Source organism: Podarcis pityusensis, assembly GCF_964106645.2.
Source record: "Podarcis pityusensis genome assembly, chromosome: 3".
Taxonomy (NCBI): Eukaryota; Metazoa; Chordata; class Lepidosauria; order Squamata; family Lacertidae; genus Podarcis; species Podarcis pityusensis.
This window is the reverse complement of record NC_138026.1, coordinates 16249856-16269578: the sequence shown is the minus strand read 5'-3', so window position 1 is coordinate 16269578 and position 19723 is coordinate 16249856. Positions and strand designations below refer to the sequence as shown.

The 19723-nt window shown below is 42.9% G+C and overlaps 1 protein-coding gene across 1 annotated transcript in view; it reads right to left on the bottom strand.

The window, feature by feature from the left end:
* Positions 1–11296: 11296 nt before the first annotated feature.
* PCSK2 (proprotein convertase subtilisin/kexin type 2) overlaps positions 11297–19723 on the bottom strand; it is a 129030-nt gene continuing 120603 nt past the window's right edge. Inside the window, exons 10-12 of the mRNA XM_080999144.1 lie at positions 18222–18322; positions 16548–16775; positions 11297–11978 (exon numbers count right to left, since the gene is read on the bottom strand). Coding sequence (XP_080855270.1) covers positions 11492–11978; positions 16548–16775; positions 18222–18322 — 816 coding nt within the window. The 3' untranslated portion in view covers positions 11297–11491. The remainder of the gene's footprint in view (positions 11979–16547; positions 16776–18221; positions 18323–19723) is intronic.

Genomic DNA, 19723 nt, shown 5'->3' with positions numbered 1-19723 from the left:
GAAAGTGACGTTCAGTGATTGGATAGTTTTAGAAAGTTCATAGAATCATAGAATCATAGAGTTGGAAGAGACCACAAGGGCCATCGAGTCCAACCCCCTGCCAAGCAGGAAACACCATCAGAGCACTCCTGACATATGGTTGTCAAGCCTCTGCTTAAAGACCTCCAAAGAAGGAGACTCCACCACACTCCCTGGCAGCAAATTCCACTGTCGAACAGCTCTTACTGTCAGGAAGTTCTTCCTAATCTTTAGGTGGAATCTTCTTTCTTGTAGTTTGGATCCATTGCTCCGTGTCCGCTTCTCTGGAGCAGCAGAAAACAACCTTTCTCCCTCCTCTATGTGACATCCTTTTATATATTTGAACATGGCTATCATATCACCCCTTAACCTCCTCTTCTCCAGGCTAAACATGCCCAGCTCCCTTAGCCGTTCCTCATAAGGCATCGTTTCCAGGCCTTTGACCATTTTGGTTGCCCTCCTCTGGACACGTTCCAGTTTGTCAATGTCCTTCTTGAACTGTGGTGCCCAGAACTGGACACAGTACTCCAGGTGAGGTCTGACCAGAGCAGAATACAGTGGCACTATTACTTCCCTTGATCTAGATGCTATACTCCTATTGATGCAGCCCAGAATTGCATTGGCTTTTTTAGCTGCCGCGTCACACTGTTGGCTCATGTCAAGTTTGTGGTCAACCAAGACTCCTAGATCCTTTTCACATGTACTGCTCTCAAGCCAGGTGTCCCCCATCTTGTATTTGTGCCTCTCATTTTTTTTGCCCAAGTGCAATACTTTACATTTCTCCCTGTTAAAATTCATCTTGTTTGTTTTGGCCCAGTTCTCTAATCTGTCAAGGTCGTTTTGAAGTGTGATCCTGTCCTCTGGGGTGTTAGCCACCCCTCCCAATTTGGTGTCAACTGCAAATTTGATCAGGATGCCCTTGAGTCCATCATCCAAGTCGTTGATAAAGATGTTGAATAAGACCGGGCCCAAGACAGAACCCTGTGGAACCCCACTAGTCACTCTTCTCCAGGATGAAGAGGAACCATTGATGAGCACCCTTTGGGTTCGGTCAGTCAGCCAGTTACAAATCCACTGAGTGGTAGCATAGTCAAGACCGCATTTTACCAGCTTCTTTACAAGAATATCATGGGGCACCTTGTCAAATGCCTTGCTGAAATCAAGGTAGGCTACATCCACTGCGTTCCCTTCATCTACCAAGCTTGTAATTCTGTCAAAAAACGAGATCAGGTTAGTCTGACATGACTTATTTTTCAGAAATCCATGCTGACTATTGGTGATCACAGCATTCCTTTCTAGGTGCTCACAGACTGTTTGCTTAATGATCTGCTCCAGAATCTTCCCTGGTATTGATGTCAGACTGACTGGGCGGTAATTATTTGGGTCCTCTCTTTTCCCCTTTTTGAAAATAGGGACAACATTTGCCCTCCTCCAGTCTGCCGGGACTTCGCCTGTTCTCCAGGAATTCTCAAAGATGACTGCCAGTGGTTCTGAGATCACATCTGCCAGTTCTTTTAATACTCTTGGATGCAGTTCATCTGGCCCTGGAGACTTGAATACATCTAAACTAGCCAAGTATTCTTGTACTATCTCCTTAGTTATTCTGGGCTGTGTTTCCTTTGCTGAATCATTTGCTCCAAATTCTTCAGGTCGGGCATTGTTTTCTTTATCGGAGAAGACTGAGGCAAAGAAGGCATTGAGGAGTTCAGCTTTTTCTGTGTCCCCTGTTTGCATTTCACCATCTTCTCCTCTGAGTGACCCCACTGTTTCTTTGTTCTTCCTTTTGCTACGAACATACCCATAAAAGCCTTTTTTGTTGCTTTTAACCTCTCTAGCAAGCCTGAGTTCATGCTGTGCTTTAGCTTTTCTGACTTTGTGTCTACACGTGCTGGCTATTTGTTTGAATTCCTCTTTGGTGGTTTCCCCCCTTTTCCATTTTTTGTACACATCCTTTTTTAATCTTAACTCAGTTAAAAGTTCTTTAGATAGCCACCCTGGCTTCTTTAGGCACCTTCCATGTTTCTGTCTCATTGGTATTGCCTGATGTTGTGCTTTTAGTATCTCCCTCTTAACAAACTCCCAGCCATCATGAACTCCCTTTCCTTTTAGTATTACTGTCCATGGGATCTCACCCAGCACTTCCCTAAGTTTTATGAAGTCGGCTTTCTTAAAGTCAAGAAATTGAGTCCTAGTATGCTTGGCTGCTCCTTTCCGCTGTATAGTAAACTTCAGAAGAGCATGATCACTCGCGCCTAATGATCCTTCCACTTCTACCCCACTAACCAGGTCATCAACATTGGTTAGGACCAGATCTAAAATGGCTGTTCCTCTTGTTGCTTCTCCCACTTTCTGGACAATGAAGTTGTCTGCAAGGCCAGTGAGGAATCTGTTTGACCTTATGCTCTTGGCTGAGTTTGACATCCAACAAATATCCGGGTAATTGAAGTCCCCCATTACTACTATCTCCCTTCCTTTTGCATGCTTGGCCATCTGTTCCAGGAAGGCATCATCTATGTCCTCCGTTTGGCTTGGGGATCTATAGTAAACTCCCACAATGAGGTCACTGTTATTCTTCTCTCCCTTAATTTTGACCCAAATGCTCTCACTTTGGCTTTGAGGTTCTAAATCTTGGATCTCTTCACAGGTATACACATCCCTGACATATAACGCCACTCCTCCTCCTTTCTTGTCTGGTCTGTTTCTCTGAAATAGATTGTATCCCCCCATTATTACATTCCAATCGTGGGACTTATCCCACCATGTTTCAGTGATGCCTATTATGTCATATTTAGTTTGCTGTACCAAGAGCTCAAGCTCATCTTGTTTATTTCCCATGTTTTGCGCATTAGTGTACAGACATTGAAGTCCATTAATCATTCCCCCGTGACTCTTATTTAAGGATTTTTTCCTCCCACCACTAGGTCTGTGTGCTGTTTGCTCCATTTGGTCTATGACATTTGGATGATCATCTTCATCAATTGATAGACTCCTACCTTCAGGAGCACTGTCTCCTTCCCCCACATTAGTCAGTTTAAAGCCCTCCTGATGAGGTTTCTGAGATTTTTAAGTTGCTACAGTTACGTTGTTCTGGAGCTCTATATAAGCAGGCGGACTGAGCTCTTCAGTTCAGTTCTGTTCTGGCCTCTGAATAAACAAGAGCTGTTTGAAGAATCGCTGTGTCGTCTGATATGTTCACCCACAACTTAACAGTTGTAAAAGAGGAGGAGGAGGGGGGGGGAGGAAATAGTTGTACTTGAATGTTATTATAATACTCTGGGTGCAAATAAGTGTTTCTTAAGGATCACTCCCTGTTTCAAGGAGTCATTAATCATTGGCTAAGACCCCCTGGCTTGCTGGGCAAGGACTGAGAATCCAGGTGGCTGACCAGACCACCTTTTATATCAGATCTACAACCCCAAGCCAGATCAACCGCATCTGATCCCAGACCACACAATTAGGCTCCGGAATGTCAGTTTTAGATATTGTTTGTTAAAGGACAATGTTTGCTCTGTGCAAAAAAAGCTTGATAGACTTGAAGAGATTGTCTCTGAGCACAGGGAAAGTTTGATAAAGTTTGACTTCCAAACAACCAAAACCAGTACTCGTACATCTGGGCTTCCACACAGCAATTTTCATTCTACAAAGTTGACAAGTGCGATACCACATAATTGGTGATGAGCAATGATGATGGGATATGCTGCTGTACAACATCTTTTTTTTTATTTTACTCATATTATAAAACGTTTGCACGAGGCTTTAGAAGTTAACAATGTTCACTGCCTGTAAACAAGCCTAGGACACCCACTTTAAAATAAATAAATTAGAATAAATCATTATTCTTTTGCATCAGCAATACAACAAAAGGTACGCAATTTATTCTCGGTTTCTACTCTGATGCAAATAATAAAACAAAAACCGTCAAATTAAGTCTGTCATATATACCATTGTTAGTAATAATATCAAAATGTGCTGTCACTCCTCAGAGTTATCGTTCAGTTCAGGTTATGAAAATATGTACACCCATTTAGTAATTTTGCTGTTATATAGGATATTTAATGTTCAAACAGAAAAGGGGAAAGTTACATCAAAGCAATGGCATCTATACATTTTCTTAAATGAAGATCCGCTTCATTTAACATTTTGAAGACCATCTAAGATGTGAATGTGATCTTTGCCTTTATCATAAGTACATGTATTTTAGAAATATATATATATATATATATATATATATATATATATATATATATGCAATATATTCTTACTCTTATATACAATTGGGTGTGTATATATAAATATATAACATACGATGGGTTGATGTGATATTACACATTCCATATATACTATAGCTATTGTTGGTTACTTTAGTTTATATATTTAAATATATATGGCCTCGACCAGCAAGGGAGATCAGAACAACTGATGTATCACAATGCCGATCTGGAGGTCCGCCCCACTAAACTTGATGGAGATGCATGAATCTGATGGGGATCTGTGTGGGGTCTCTGCTTTCATGCTGGAAAGTGGCACTAGAAGCTGGTCAAAGGCCATAAGAGCAGAAGCAGAAGCAAATTCTGCTCTCAGATATGCATGTCCATATGCTCATTTAGGTTTGCTTTGTTTTTCACCCCAGATTCAGATCAAAATAGGCTGAACTCTTTCATTTTCTGGCTCTAGATTCAGCCTATAACCATTTAACTCAATGAACCCCCTATCTACACAAAGGCTTTGTCTTGTTTTCCATCAGGGCTTTGAGCATGGGATTAGAAATAGTCATATATGAATGGCTGGTGAAGATGATGGACTATGCCAAAATGGCTAAATTGACCGGGAAAATCAGAAACCAGGAAGAGAAGAACTTTAAAAAGGAATGGGGGGAATTATAATGTACCTAAGAGAACGCTGTAAAAAACTAAAAACTTTGGCAGGATTCGAGTAATGTTTGTAATGTACTAAAAAAACTAAGGTAAAATTGGATTATATAAGAAAAATAGAGAAAATAAGTGAAGCCGTGGGAAAAGATTGAAAATGGTAACCATGGAAGGGTGGAGGGGCGTCAAAGGATTCAGGGAATCCTGAATGAGGGTGAAGATGTTTGTTGTTTGAATTTAAATTTGCAATGTAAAACTCAATTTTATTATTTTTTTAGAAAAAAGAAATAATCATTTATATGAAATGCAAATCGGCTCATAGAAGGGATCAGCAGCCTTTTTATTCAAGGTGTTCTGGGTTGTTGATAAGAAGAGTTTTCCTACGGTCCGTCATGGGATATAGACTGCAGTTATTAAAACTCGAATGTCCATGCATATATCTGAGGTTAGAATTAGCCCCATATTATCCTTTGGTTTGTTTTAAGCTTACTAGCTTAAAAGGTTTATACATATCTATATATATATCTATGCTTTCCCCTCTGTAAATGAACAAGCAAAAAGCACTCAAGCAAACACAGCTCCTGTCGGTCATTATACATTTCTGAAACTTAATGTGTTCCTCACTTGTGAAACTCTTTATTGCATTCCATGTATCTCCAGTGGCTCCAAGACTTGCACAGAGCTCCTTTTATTTCTGAAGCATGGGAGAATTTTCAGTGTAGAATGTTCAATGCACACAAATGGGCATTGTTACGCATCACACAAAAAAGAATGAGAAGCTTCTGTGCACAGATTATGTGCGATTTCTTCAGCACAAATAACTCATATGTTTCTTATATTATCTTCCTGACTTGGTTTAAGCTGCACATTTTTACATATCCCATAAAGAAACAGCAGAACTGCCACTGCCCAGATCTGAGTAATTCCAAATTTTCTGGTGTACGTATTCCCTGCTTACATGTCTCCACTTATCCTAACCTGGGATCCACAGCCTTCCTAATTATATTCAGACATATCTTTAGAGACACCTTTTTAGATATCCAATATTGTGCTTTGATAAATTAGACTGTGCTAGAACACATTCCGGAGACGTGAAAGAGAAAAAAAGGAGCCAGGGTTAACAGCAGTGCTATTTTTCTGGAAAAATCGGTGCCAGAACTCACCACAAACACCTCCCTTTGAGTTCCGGTGAGTTCTAGCTGAAAAAAAAGCCCTGGTTAACAGTTAGGAGAAAACAATTCATTTGCAAACTAAGAAGCAAAACATGCTTAAACTCATGTGATGAGAAATATGCACACAAGTCCTTTTGACTCTGGGATATGCCTCTGCATCACACCTAGAGCAGCAAGAAACAGCTGTAGGTTTCGCTGGAGTCAAGGCAAATCTCAATTAAGCAACGAGACAACTGGTTTGTTGTCAAGATTGCTCCCCCCTTTATGACACACTGGGCAATAGATATAGGACATAATATAGATTTGAATCTCTGTGGAAAACTTTGGAATGGTGATCTGAAGTTCACAGCATCTTATTCTTCAAAGGAGAACTACCTGAAAATGATTTACAGATGATATTTAAGTCCAAGCAGACTTGCTAAAATGTACAAGTCCGAATCAGATAAGCACTGGAGATGTAACGAGGTTGAGCGTACGTTTTATCATATGTGATGTAGTTGTAAAAGGGTAAAAGAGTATTGGGAAATGATATATAATGAAGTGAAAAAAATGTTTTAAAGTACCTTTGCAAAAAAAAACCAGAGTCCTTTTTGTTGAGGATAATTCAGTGGGAAATTCCCAGGTGTCAAAAAAGACTATTTAAGTATGCTACTACAGCGGCCTGTTTTTTGTTAGCCCCCAAATTGAAAACGAGCGAGGTCCCAACCAAAGAAGAATGGCAACTTAAACTGATGGAATATGCGCAGCTTGCAGATTTAACATATGGAATAAGAGAACAAGAAGAACATACATTTAAAGAAGACTGGGAAATGTTTACTGACTATATGGAGGAAAATTGTGTTCATTTAAAAATGCTGGTAGCGTTAAGATAAATTCAACAGTGTAAATAAGTTTTGATGGATGTAACAATGGATTACTGAATGGTTTAGTTTATGTAAAATATGCAGGGATATATGGTATGGAAAATGAACCACAGAAAGAGGAGAAGAGAAGCCATTGATTTAAGATTGTCGAAATGAAAATTTTGAAATGTAATTTAGAAAATTTAATAAAAATTATAGAAAGATTGCTCCCCACACCCACCCAAAAGGAAGGCTCCAGTTACTACCACATTTTCGGTAAAATACTTTCTGCTGAATCACATCTCTTTGCAGGAGTCTGTTAAAGAGCTAAACTCGAATCTTGTGAGAGGAGAGCAGGGATGTGCTTACAGGCCCCACTTCTTCCAACCTCCAAAGACTAAAGGAGAAAAGCTGCAGTGGGGAGCTGGTGAAGTTCTGGCTTTCTGGAGGATTTAGAGAAGGAGGGGAAATTCCATTGTCCAAGCAGAAGTCTTTGCATGAATTGGATGATTTTGCTGGATGCAACCAAACGAGCATAGGATGAAAAAGGCAGAGATTTGCCACCTGGTAATGTAAAGATTTGAAATTTCAGCTGATTCAGAGCAGCTCTTACAAGTTGCTCTTTGCTGGAGTCAGGGCCGTCTTACTCGTAGATAAGTGTGGGGCGCCAGGGCGCCAGCTTCTGGAGGGCACCAGAGAAGAAGCAGAGGCTGGACGTGGCGCCTCCTGGCATCAGCTTGCCACCCTCGCCTGCCTCCGCCATGTGGCGCCAAAGCAGCGCCGTGCCCAGAGCCTCCGTCTGCCGTGGCCACCGCGGCACAAAGCAGCCAGCTGAGCCGGGAGGCGCTGCGTCCAGCCTCCGCCTCTTCCCCACCGGAGGAGCTGCCCTCCAGCCACTGCCCACCACCTCCAGCCCTGCCGGCAGTGCCGTCCTCCCTAAAAGAAGGTAGACAACTCTGGGAAATGGGGGGGGGGCGCCAGAGGGAGCTTTGCACCACAGCGCCGGATATGCTTAAGACGGCCCTGGCTGGAGTCACCCACCACCGTGGCAACATCTGTGTTTAACTTGCTTTTCTAGAAAGGCCAGAGATTTTAGATGATTCGAGTCAGGCTCTTATAAACCACAAACACTAATGTAAGTGGCTACATGATTTTAATTCCAAGGTCATGTCGCAGCCAAGACTATATGAACTTTTAAGTCTGCTTTGTCTCCACGGGAGACATTTAAGCACACGTGTCACTTGTCCCATTTAAATTAATAAGACCCAAAAGAGCTTAAATTGGGTTGAAGGGTGCCACAATTATTCCCTCAGGTTATAAATGAGTTTCCTAATATATATCCCAATCAAAAAGTAGCGTTATGAGATGCACCATGATCATGAAATAATGACAACCAGCCATCCTTTTCATCGGTGAAGTGTGTCTGTCTTTCTCATTATTAACATTCAGGTGGGATTTAAACACCTTCCTGTCCACTTTCCTGTCCCTTGATGGCTGAAATATACAGTTTCAGTGGCAACCCTGGCATTTTCAGCTCTGAGGATATTTGATTTCAACGTTTTGTATTGTTTTGCTGCTTTATTGGATTATTCCTTCAGCAGCAAAGACATTTATTGACTGTACGGATAACCAAATATGTTATAATTTTAACATTGCTTTGTCGTACTGAAGCATCTTTGACAATGCTTTTGGAATTGGGTGGCTCCAATTCATTCTTCAGTTCCAAAAAATTCAGATGACGTTGTGACTTCATGATAATTTCTAGAATGCAGCACACAAGGGATTGTGAGGCTGCTAAGGACCCACAGTCCAATACAAAACCAGGAGGGAGTGTTTTAAAGGCCTCTCTGCACTGGTATCCCAAGAGCTATTGGGATGGGGGGAAGGGTATGGCACAGACCACCAAGCTTTCCTAGAATCTCTCCCCCCTCCACTGCCCCCACCTACGATGGTACGGTCTGGCACGGTCTGGCAGCGAGGGACTGTGCTTTACCTGTTCCCATGCTGAAGCTGCCCTGCAATACCTAGCAAGGCCCAGGGGCTGGGATAAGAAGAAGAAAAAGGTGAAGGACCCCTGGACGGTTAAGTCCAGTCAAAGGCCACTATGGGGTTGCGGTGCTCAGGCCAAAGGAGCTGGCATTTGTCCACAGATAGCTTTCTGGGTCATGTGACCAGCATGACTAAACCGTTTCTGGTGCAACGGGACACCATGACGGAAACCAGAGTGCACGGAACCACTGTTTCCCTTCCTGCCACAGCAGTACCTATTTCTCTACTTGCACTGGTGTGCTTTCGAACTGCTGGTTGGCAGGAGCTGGGACAGAGCAATGGGAGCTCACCCTGTTGCGGGGGTTCAAACTGCCGACCTTACTGGCAAGCCCAAGAGGCTCAGTGGTTTAGTCCACAGCGCCCCTGTAGCTCCATAGCCCCATACAGATGTAGAATAGGAGTAGCTCAACACCACCCTCTCTGCACCATGCTGGAGCTTTTGTGGAGTGGGCAGGGGCAGACCTACATTTTGGGGGCTCTGAAGCTTGAACTGTTATGAGGCCCTCCTTACAACCAGCAATGAGGTCTGGGTAACCATGGTTATCATCTTCAATGGGGTTGTTCCTTGGCAGGTCACCAAACCTTTACAACATCTGTGCTACTGAGTCTCAAACTTTGGGATTGTTGAACTATATACCCCCTCCCCCCGAAAAATTAAGTTGTGCGACTTAAATTGGGCCTACTAGACCCAAAGTTTTTAAGCAATGTGGACTAAACTTGCTTCTGAGGCCACTCCAGGATTAGGGGCCTTGAAGTTTAAGCTTCATCAATTTCATAGTAGATCTGCTCCTGGCATTCGGATGGCTTCAAAATTACTTAGCAGGTTCAATCTGACAGCAATTTTGCTTCAAAACACCCCACTTTGCTCCAATCAATGTGATTATTCTAGAGACAGTTCCTTAAGGATTGCGGCTTCTCTCTATTTCACATACCTTCCTCCCATCTTCCTAGGAAACTATTCAAAATGCTAGTCTTAAAGGGATTGAATTGTATTGATACTGGCGATCACAACCTGATCTACCCAAGAGAGCTATGATGAAGCAAAAGACATTTATTCTTTACCAGCCCTGCCCCTCAAATGCAGATGGATGGATTTCTCCAGCTGACAGTTCCACTAAAATACATACAAGGATCTGGGAGGAGAACCAGGATTGGGAAACATTAGAACTCTTTGAGGACGCTTTGTCCTCAGGTTCCAAACTCTTTTTTCCGGTGAGTACATGTCTATTCAAAGTAAGTCCCACTGAGTGTAATGGGACTTAGTCTCGGGAAATCAAGTAGTCGTACCTTGGATCCCTAACACCTTGGTACTCAGACGTTTTGGCTTCCGAACACCACAAACTCGAAAGTGAATGTTCTTTGGAATCAAACGTTCAACGGGGGTTCCACTGCTTCCAATTGACTGCAGAAGCTTCCTGCAGCCAATCAGAAGCCGTGCCTTGGTTTCCAACATTTTGGAAATCAAACGGAATCGAATGGATTCCGTTCGACTTCCAAGGTACGACTGTACAGTCATACCTCGAGATAAATACGCTTCAGGTTGAGCGCGTTTGGGTTGTGCTCCACGGCGACCCGGAAGTAATGGAGCGTGTTACTTCTGGGTTTCGCCGCTGGCGCATGCGCAAACAGTCAAAATGACGTCACGCACATGCGCGGAAGCAGCAAAACGCAAACTGCACGTCTAACGTTATGTTCAGGATGCGAACGAGGTTCCGGAACGGATCCCGTTCGCATCCTGAGGTACCACTGTACTAGAGTCTTAAGTGCAAAATAGCATAAGGCAGGACCTGCGCTCTGTAACCTCCTTCAGCTTATGAATCTGGTTTTTTTGTTTTTGAACATGTGTTTGAACATATATTGGGCCCAACTACACTATTCCCACTTTTTTTAAAAAAGCATGCTTAAATTACCCACTTTTGGGGGGAAGGAAACAAAGCCTTTGAGGGCAAATGTTCCTCAGCAGAAAATTGCTATGGGTTCCCATTCTGGATCAGAACCCCACCATTGCTATTCCTTCCAGTCAAAAGCGGTGAATTAAAGCATGCTATTCTTTTTAAAAAAGCACGAACAATATTGCAGGTGATTTGGTCCTGTGACAACTGGTTTTGTTTTGCCACGATTACAGCTGCCATGGCAGTATTTCAGCAAGTCAGAACTGCCAGTTTTGAACATTCAGCTATCTAAGCAGATAGATAAAATGCCAAGTGATGCGTTCTCTGCAAAAACAGTAAGAGGAAAAGGATCACAGCTGGTTGGTTGGATACTTTTCACATGACATAAAAAAAAAGAGCACCCCAACCCCAAATCGAAGATAGTTTAGTTACAGTCATTCACACTTACAAAGTAGTTGGTAGATAATAATAATAATATATTTGTGGCTCAGAATTCAAAAGTTTTCACTGTAATTAAGTTAGACAATGCAGATAATTGGGGGGGGGGGGACCAGGGAGTTAGGATAATGTTCTAAAGACAATAACTGGAATATGCCTAATGTTTAGGAAAGGAAATGGGGAAAGGATGCTGTCTGACATGCAAAGCAGAGCTAGTTCTTGTTCAATATACTCTTCAAGCTTCTCTCTACAGCTTCATCTAATTCTTCTTCCAACTCTTCCTTCTTGGACATGGCCAATTTAGACTGGTAATCTTTTACTATTTGGTCTATGTAGGGTGCACTTTGAGTTCCATGTAGCATTAATGTCCACTCCTTGAGGACTCCCTTCTGAGGCAGGAGACCAACAAACCCAACTTCCAGAACCCAAGTACCCCTGGGGTCTTCTCCCCAAGAATGTGTTGTCATGAAAGGCCATTTGTCAAAGCCCACCTTGGAATCATCATCTCTGGGACGCCGACTCAGCAAAATGGATTTCGTCCCCATCGGGGATGTCATGTTGACATTCAAGTCCCCTCTCCTGGTAGAGTTCACTGTTATGACGGCCTGGACGTGTTCAAGGTAACGGACAAAGTTCTCCTTCCCCTCGCAAGCATCAGTCGTAAGAGTCAGAATCAACTTGCCACTGGATGGTATTTTCCTGGGGTGTACAAATAAATGAAATGGTTTTGAATGCCACGTTTTTCGTAGCACATCTGTTTACCAGAGCATATTCACTACGGCTTTGTGCATGAATACTGAAAGTATTGCAACAAGATCATTATTAACCAGAGAGTGTCACATTTCCATATAGCTAATGGTTAAATCAGGCATAGGCAAACTTGGCCCTCCAGATGTTTTGGGACTACAACTCCCATCATCCCTAGCTAACAGGACCAGTGGTCAGGGATGATGGGAATTGTAGTCTCAAAACAGCTGGAGGGCCAAGTTTACCTATGCCTGGATTAAATGTTGGTTTTTGAAGACTTCAAAACAGATGAGGTTATGTAATGAAAGGGAATATAATTCCTCCTTCCATACTACTTGCCCACGGACTCACCAGAATGGTGCAGGCTCTAGTTATCTGTCGCTTGGACTACTTCAATGCGCTCTATGTGGGGCTACCTTTGAAGGTGACCTGAAAACTACAACTAATCCAGAATGCAGCAGCTATACTGGTGATTGGGAGCAGCCGCCGAGATCTACAGTGGCTCCCAGTGCATTTCCAAGTAGAATTCAAAGTATTGGTGCTGACCTTTAAAGCCCTAAACGGCCTCGGTCCAGTATACCTGGAGGAGCGTCTCCACCCCCATTGTTCTACCTGGACATTGAGGTCCAGTGCTGAGGACCTTCTGGTGGTTCCCTCGCTGCGAGAAACCAAGTTACAGGGAACCAGGCAGAGGGCCTTCTTGGTAGTGGCACCTGCCCTGTGGAATGCCGTTCCACCAGATGTCAAAGAGAAAAACAACTACCAGACTTTTAGAAGACATCTGAAGCTTTTAATGTTTAATAGACTATTGTATTTTAATATTCTGTTGGAAGCCGCCCAGGGTGGCTGGGGAAACCCAGTCAGATGGACAGGGTATAAATAATAAATTATTATTATTATTATTATTATTATTATTATTATTATTATTACTGGGGCATGGCTCTTGCCAACCCCTAAAGTCATCCATGATTCCTATCCTTGACTTTGATTCAACAACCTACCCTACGCACAAACATACTGTGGGTGTGGTTGGGTGTCATCTCTGGAACAAGTTTTAAACCCATAGCCTAGCCTAGCACCATGGACCAAAGTCTGGGTACAGTTGTGGGATTGTGTCAGTGGCCTGACTGGTTGTCACAATGTTCGGGGTGTGTGTGTGTTGTAGGATAATTGATTTTGCCATTTGCTTTCTCAAGACTTACTTAATATATTTTCTTGTTTCTAGACATAGCACCCAAGGTGGCCAACCCCCAAAAAGCAAGAAAACAGATATCGATAGCTGACTGGCAGATGTGGGCCAATAAGAAAAAAAACTTATTCAAATCAAATAGCAATAAAATACCAGAGAGAGAGAGAGCGCACCTCAAAATATTCTAAGATGAGCCATAAATATATCAAGTCAGCTTGACAAGACTGAGGCATTATGGCAAATGGCCATTAGAGGAGAGGCTATTTAATTCCCCCTTAGTGTCTGCTGAGCATTGAAACCACCACGGTAGCTTATTAAGACAAGCCTAGTTGCCTGTGCAATAGCTTTCCTTATTCCCACTTAGAGAAAAACATTACTTGTATGTTTTGTTGTCAGTGATGTAATCACACAATCAAATTTGGTTTGAGACCTGGATCCATCATGTAACCATGCTTAATATATGATCCCTGATTGGTTGAAATCAGGACTCCCTGGTCCTGAATGGGGTAACTGTGCCTCTGAAGGACCAGGTGCACAGCCTGGGAGTCATTTTGGACTCACAGCTGTCCATGGAGGTGCAGGTTAATTCTGTGTCCAGGGCAGCTGACTGGGAGTGGTCACCAAGACAATATAACGCTGATCCTGAAAAACCTACATTGGCTCCCAGTACGATTCCAAGCACAATTCAAAGTGTTGGTGCTGACCTTTAAAGCCCTAAACAGCATCAGCTCAGTATACCTGAAGAAGCATCTCCACCCCCTTCGTTCAGCCTGGACACTGAGGTCCAGCACTGAAGGTCTTCTGGCGGTTCCCTCCCTGTGAGAAGTGAGGTTACAGGGAACCAGGCAGAGGGTCTTCTCGGTAGTGGCGCCTGCCCTGTGGAATGCTCTCCCATCAGATGTCAAGGAAATAAACAACTATCTGACTTTAAAAGACATCTGAAGGCCGCCCTGTTTAGCAAAGTTTTAAATGTTTGATGTCTTATTGCTTTTTATTATTGATAATAATATTCTGTTTGGAGCTGCCCAGAGTAGCTGGGGAAACCCAGCCAGATGCGTGGGGTATAAATAATAAATGATGATGATGCAGTAATGAAGTGGGAGGGAGGGGAGATACAGAGCAGCATCAGATCACAAAAAATAGATATGGGAAAATAAATGTAAAAGGGGAATATAAGCTTTCCCTGCCCCATGGGGGATGTTTTCGTCCTCTGTCCCATCTCACAAAATGGCACTCTTCACATCAGAAACAGAAACTCTTGAAAACTCAGCACAACTCTAATTCTTACTATTGTAAGCTTAAGGGCACATCTTTAACAGTTCTTACTTTCACGATATACATGAAACCCCTTATGAATTCTATATAAATAAAATAAAGTAGCATGCTAATCAAACTTTTGCAAACCATTAACCTCTTCATTCTAGAGCTAGATCTCTTTTATTTCCTATAAAGCACAACCACTTTGGGAAATAACACTGAAAAGGTGAATTGCAGCTGTTAGAGGCATAAATTGTCCATCATTAGGTTAGTATTTCAAATAACTCAATTGAACTTTAGCTGTTGCAGTCAATTAGCATTAATTGATTTGCTTGTTGACTCATTCTGTTTACTGCATGAGGATAATCAGAAAATAATTGGACTGCCTGGCCCTTAATTGGAGATTTAGCGAACACTGAGCGAACAAAATATTTAGTGCTGCGATGGTACAGCATTCAAACACCTTGTATGGAGTTCTTTGAAGTGTTTTGGAGTTATCACCAAATGACATAATAAATCAATGAAGGATCTAATAAAGTAGGCCCTGTGATCCCCTGGCCCCTGTAAAGGAGTTCCAGGGGCCCAAGGATACACCAGATCTCCCCCTCTGACATAAAAGAGAGAGGCCTCAGAGTGGGAGATAGACAGGTCCTCCCCCCACAACTGCAGAAACTTCTGCAGCCCTGGTATTTGAGCCTGTCATGGGCCCCAATCCAGCACTACTCCCAGGAAACTATTAGTTTATCACCACTGCTTAGCCACCCTGAGTGGTACATGCACACCAGGTCAGGACAGAGATCTTTATATAAATGATGTCGCCAACATTTTGATTTACTGGGCTGAAAACACATACTGTTCCAGCTTGAAATGTTCAACTGTTTTATGGAATGGGTTAGCTCAGTATGTTCTTGTCCAGCTCAGAAAGCAAACTGAGCTTCTGGGCATGTGCTGTGAGCAATGAGCTCTAAGTCATGGTGTTTTCCATGTTGCCTCAGCACTCCATAGGGAGATCAGGTTCCTGACAAAATCTTCAGGCATAAGAAACAAAAGGGCATGTTGTTTCCAGGGCACCTGTTGTTTTTACGGAGTGCTAAGGTGCCCTGGAAAACTACATGTCCCTGGGGACTGGGGCACTGCAGTTTCAGTGCAAAGACGAGAGGAGGCTCCACAAAGGCTTCACAGTTGTTGTTGTTGTTGCTTCTGCTGCTACAGCCACTGTCACCATCAATTTAAAAGCTGCCCTTTGAAACTGATATGGCAGAAAGTATTAAAGACATAAAAGCATGATATGCATAAAATGTAATGTTTGTAAGCATTGTGTTTGAAAACACTTTGCAAAGAGAGGTTTGCATTAGGCACGGGAGGTTTCACTCTGGCGAATGCAGAAGAAAAGGTTGGATGTTTCTGTTTCAACCCAGAAGCCAGAACTGCAAATCTGCAGAACAAGCAATTTACTTAGGTACCAGAGAGAGGAAAGTTTTTGAACTGCATTAAGGACTAAAAAGAAGACTCTACTTTGTTTAAGACCAATGTGTTACTTTGTATATTTCAAATGTTTATTTATAACTATTTTAAAACTGTTTCCAGTAAAGCTTTGGAACTCATTCTTGTGGTGGAGAACATTCATTTCTACTCGCATAAGGTCCAAATAAGGACTTCCAATGCAGTAACTCCAACAGACGACAGGGAAGCCAGCAGTAGGTGGAGTCAGAGCCAACAACAGGAGAAACCAATTAATTATAGTGTTGCCCAGATTTGTTGCTACTATTGCAAAGGCAAGTTCCTTCACTATAATTCAACACACAACTCTTCTTCAAGCAGGAAACTGCCTTATGTTTTGTTTGCCACCTGACAACCCTTGTTTCATACCTGAAGAAAACTGTTATGTAACTCAAAACCTTGCTACAATATACACTCCCTTCAAAACAGCTAAAGGTGTCTTCTGAACCACTTTGGACAATATTTTTTTCTCTGAGACAATATGGCAGGTAATCTTATATTCGTAAGTGACACAATCCCGCTGATTATAATGAGACTACCCCTGAACTGAACCCCTTATGTTTGTTATCACTTACTGAGGCTCTTGTATCGACCCACCGACACAGTGAAATCTTTCTGGAACCGTCTTCCAGTCTTTAGCCATCTTAACCATTGCCCCAGCATCAAGGACGCCATAGCCGAACAGGTGGTTGAATTCTAGGCCGACACCGTTTCTTCGCCACTGGTGAACCTCGTCATGAAGTTGATTCCTTTTGGAGGTGAGCACTGTCAAATGTTGCATGTCTCTCCATGTCAGATCCAGGCTGCAAGAGAGCAATATGGTAAGAGATGATATCTCTAGGCAGCGGCATAGGAAGGGGGGGCGGGGGTGGTCCGCCCCAGGTACCATCATGGAGGGGGGTGACAAATTATCAAGGAACAATTACTGCCCTACTAAGGCGGTTCATAAAAAAACTTTTTTTAAAAAAATGCTGCTCCAATGGTCTTATCTTACTACACTAGGGATTATATAGCTATATATGAAATTTCATGCATATCAGTTAATATCTTGACCCTCCTCCACGAAAATAGCTCCAGAGCTGTCTGAAGAAATCCACAAGTAATATGTTATGTTTATGAGAATCACAGAGAGGTGAGCAAGCTTTGGAGATCATCAGATCTGCCTCTGTATATCTGCTGGCTCACATATTTCCAGAAAGGACAGCAGCCATTTGCTTTTGCATTCCACAATGCCTTGCTGCAACCTAAGGTCCTTTTTGCACCAAGCATAGCACTGTTCCATTATTACCAGCCATGGCATGAGCAGCAGGGCAGAGCTGGAGAGTCACCCTCCCAACATGGAGATGGGTGATTTTTACTTCAATGCGGCTAGGGTCAAGCAGGGACCAGGTCAGGCCCCTGAGGTTGTACCAAGAGCAATGAGTTGGTGATGAAAAAGGGATGATCATTCCATCTGGTAAGCTGAATTCCATGCCCTGACGGAACAATTGACATTGTGCGACATCGAATTCAACATCATGCTATGTTTGTTTTTTTAAAAAGGTAAAGGACCCCTGGAAAGTTAAGTCCAGTCAAAGGTGACTATGGGGGTTGCGGTGCTCGTCTCGCTTTCAGGCTGAGGGAGCTGGTGTTTGTCTATAGACAGGTCATGTGGCCAGCATGACTAAACTGCTTCTGGCGCAACGGGACACCATGTCGGAAACCAGAGCGCACGGAAATACCGTTTCCCTTTCCATTGCAGCAGTACCTATTTATCTACTTGCACTGGTGTGCTTTTGAATTGCTAGGTTGGCAGGAACTGGGACAGAGCAACGGGAGCCGTGCAGATTCAAACTGCCGACCTTCCGATTGGAAAGCCCAAGAGGCTCAGCGGTTTAGACCACAGTGCCACCCGCATCCCTGCACATCATGCTATGACACTCATTCCATCAGGACACGCATTTCAGCTTTCCTAATGGAAATTTGCATTTATTTATATGAATCATCAACATATGCAAATTTCATGCAAATCTGTGTTGTCTGGTTTGATGATGCATAAATGGCCAGGGGGGAAAAGAGCAACAGAAGATGGTTAGGAAGATGCCGAGTGCATTTACATTAGTAAAATTAATACTTATTCAAGAATAAACCATTTAATGTAACATGGAATTTTGCGTTTTGGCTCATGCAAGCTTAAGAGGTTTGTTTATAGCCATAAATAGGAGTCATTTAAATTTGTAACAGTATAATTGATGGCTGTTTTCACTCACTTTGCCTCCAGTGCCAGTGCAAACACTCCCGCAGCCTCTGGTGCGGCTGCAGATGTTCCAGAGTGGCGCAGTGTACAGTTGCCATATAAATCTGTCGTAGCCTGAAACAAGAATATAGAAAAATTAACCTGGGGGAGGGAGAACATTCCATTCTCCTACAAGCTGGCTAGGCAGATGAAAATGCTATGAAATATTTTTGCTTAAAAGGGGGATTATTTTAATATACTTCAGTTCTTTTCATTTACTAAACAGAAGCAGACAGTTAAAGCATTTTTTAAAAAAATTAGGAAAATGTAATTAACCAGTAAATACTAACTTCGTTTCAGATTCATTCACCAGTTATTCAAAATTCAGTTAGATTATTTGCTTAATAACAGAGACGCAGAGGCTCCCACCAGGAGACTAGAGGGAGGGGAGGGGAGGGGAGGGGAGGGGAGGCCATGTTTGCTCATTTCCCTTTTCCCCTGAAGACCCCCGTGCCAGCTCTCATATAGTTTCAGAGGGTCCCCCAACGCAATATGAACTCTGGATCCAACCCATCAGGAGCCAACCTAGGGCTATCAATTTCTATTGGCTCACCGTCGTAGAAGGCTGAGAAGCTTTGTGTAACACAGTCACTAAAGGTTAACTATAAGCCATAATAATAATAATAAATAATAATAAATAAATAAATAAATAATAATAATAATAATAATAATAATAATAATAATAATAATAATTTATTTATACTCCACCCATCTGACTGGGTTTCCCCAGCCACTCTGGGCGGCTCCCAACAGAATATGACACAGAATAAAACTTCAAACATTAAAAACTTCCCAAAACAGGGCTGCTTTCAGATGACTTCTAAAAGTCAGATAGTTGTTTATTTCCTTGACATCTGGTGGGAGGGTGTTCCACAGGGCGGGCACCATTACCAAGAAAGCCCTCTGCCTGGTTCCCTGTAACCTGACTTCTTGCAGGGAGGGAACTGCCAGAAGACTCTCAGCGCTGGAACGATGGGGGTGGAGACGCTCCTTCGGGTATAGTGGGCCGAGGCTGTTTAGGGCTTTAAAGGTCAGCACCAACACTTTGAATTGTGCTCAGAAATGTACTGGGAGCCAATGTAGGTCTTTTAGGACTGGTGTTATGTGGTCCCAGCAGCCACTCCCAGTTACCAGTCTAAGTGCCGCATTCTGGATTAGTTGCAGTTTCCAGGTCACGTTCAAAGAAAGCCCCACGTAGAGTGCATTGCAGTAGTCCAAGCAGGAGATAATTAAAGCATGCACCACTCTTGCCAGACAGTCTGCGGGCAGGTAGGGTCTCAGCCCTGTGTACCAGATGGAGAATTGACCTGTGCCTCCATGGACAGCTGTGAGTCCAATGACTCCCAGGCTGCTCACCTGGTCCTTCAGGGGCACAGTTACCCCATTCAGGACCAGGGAGTCCTCCACACCTGCCCGCCTCCTGTCCCCCAAAAGCAGTACTTCTGTCTTGTCAGGATTCAACCTCAACCTGTTAGC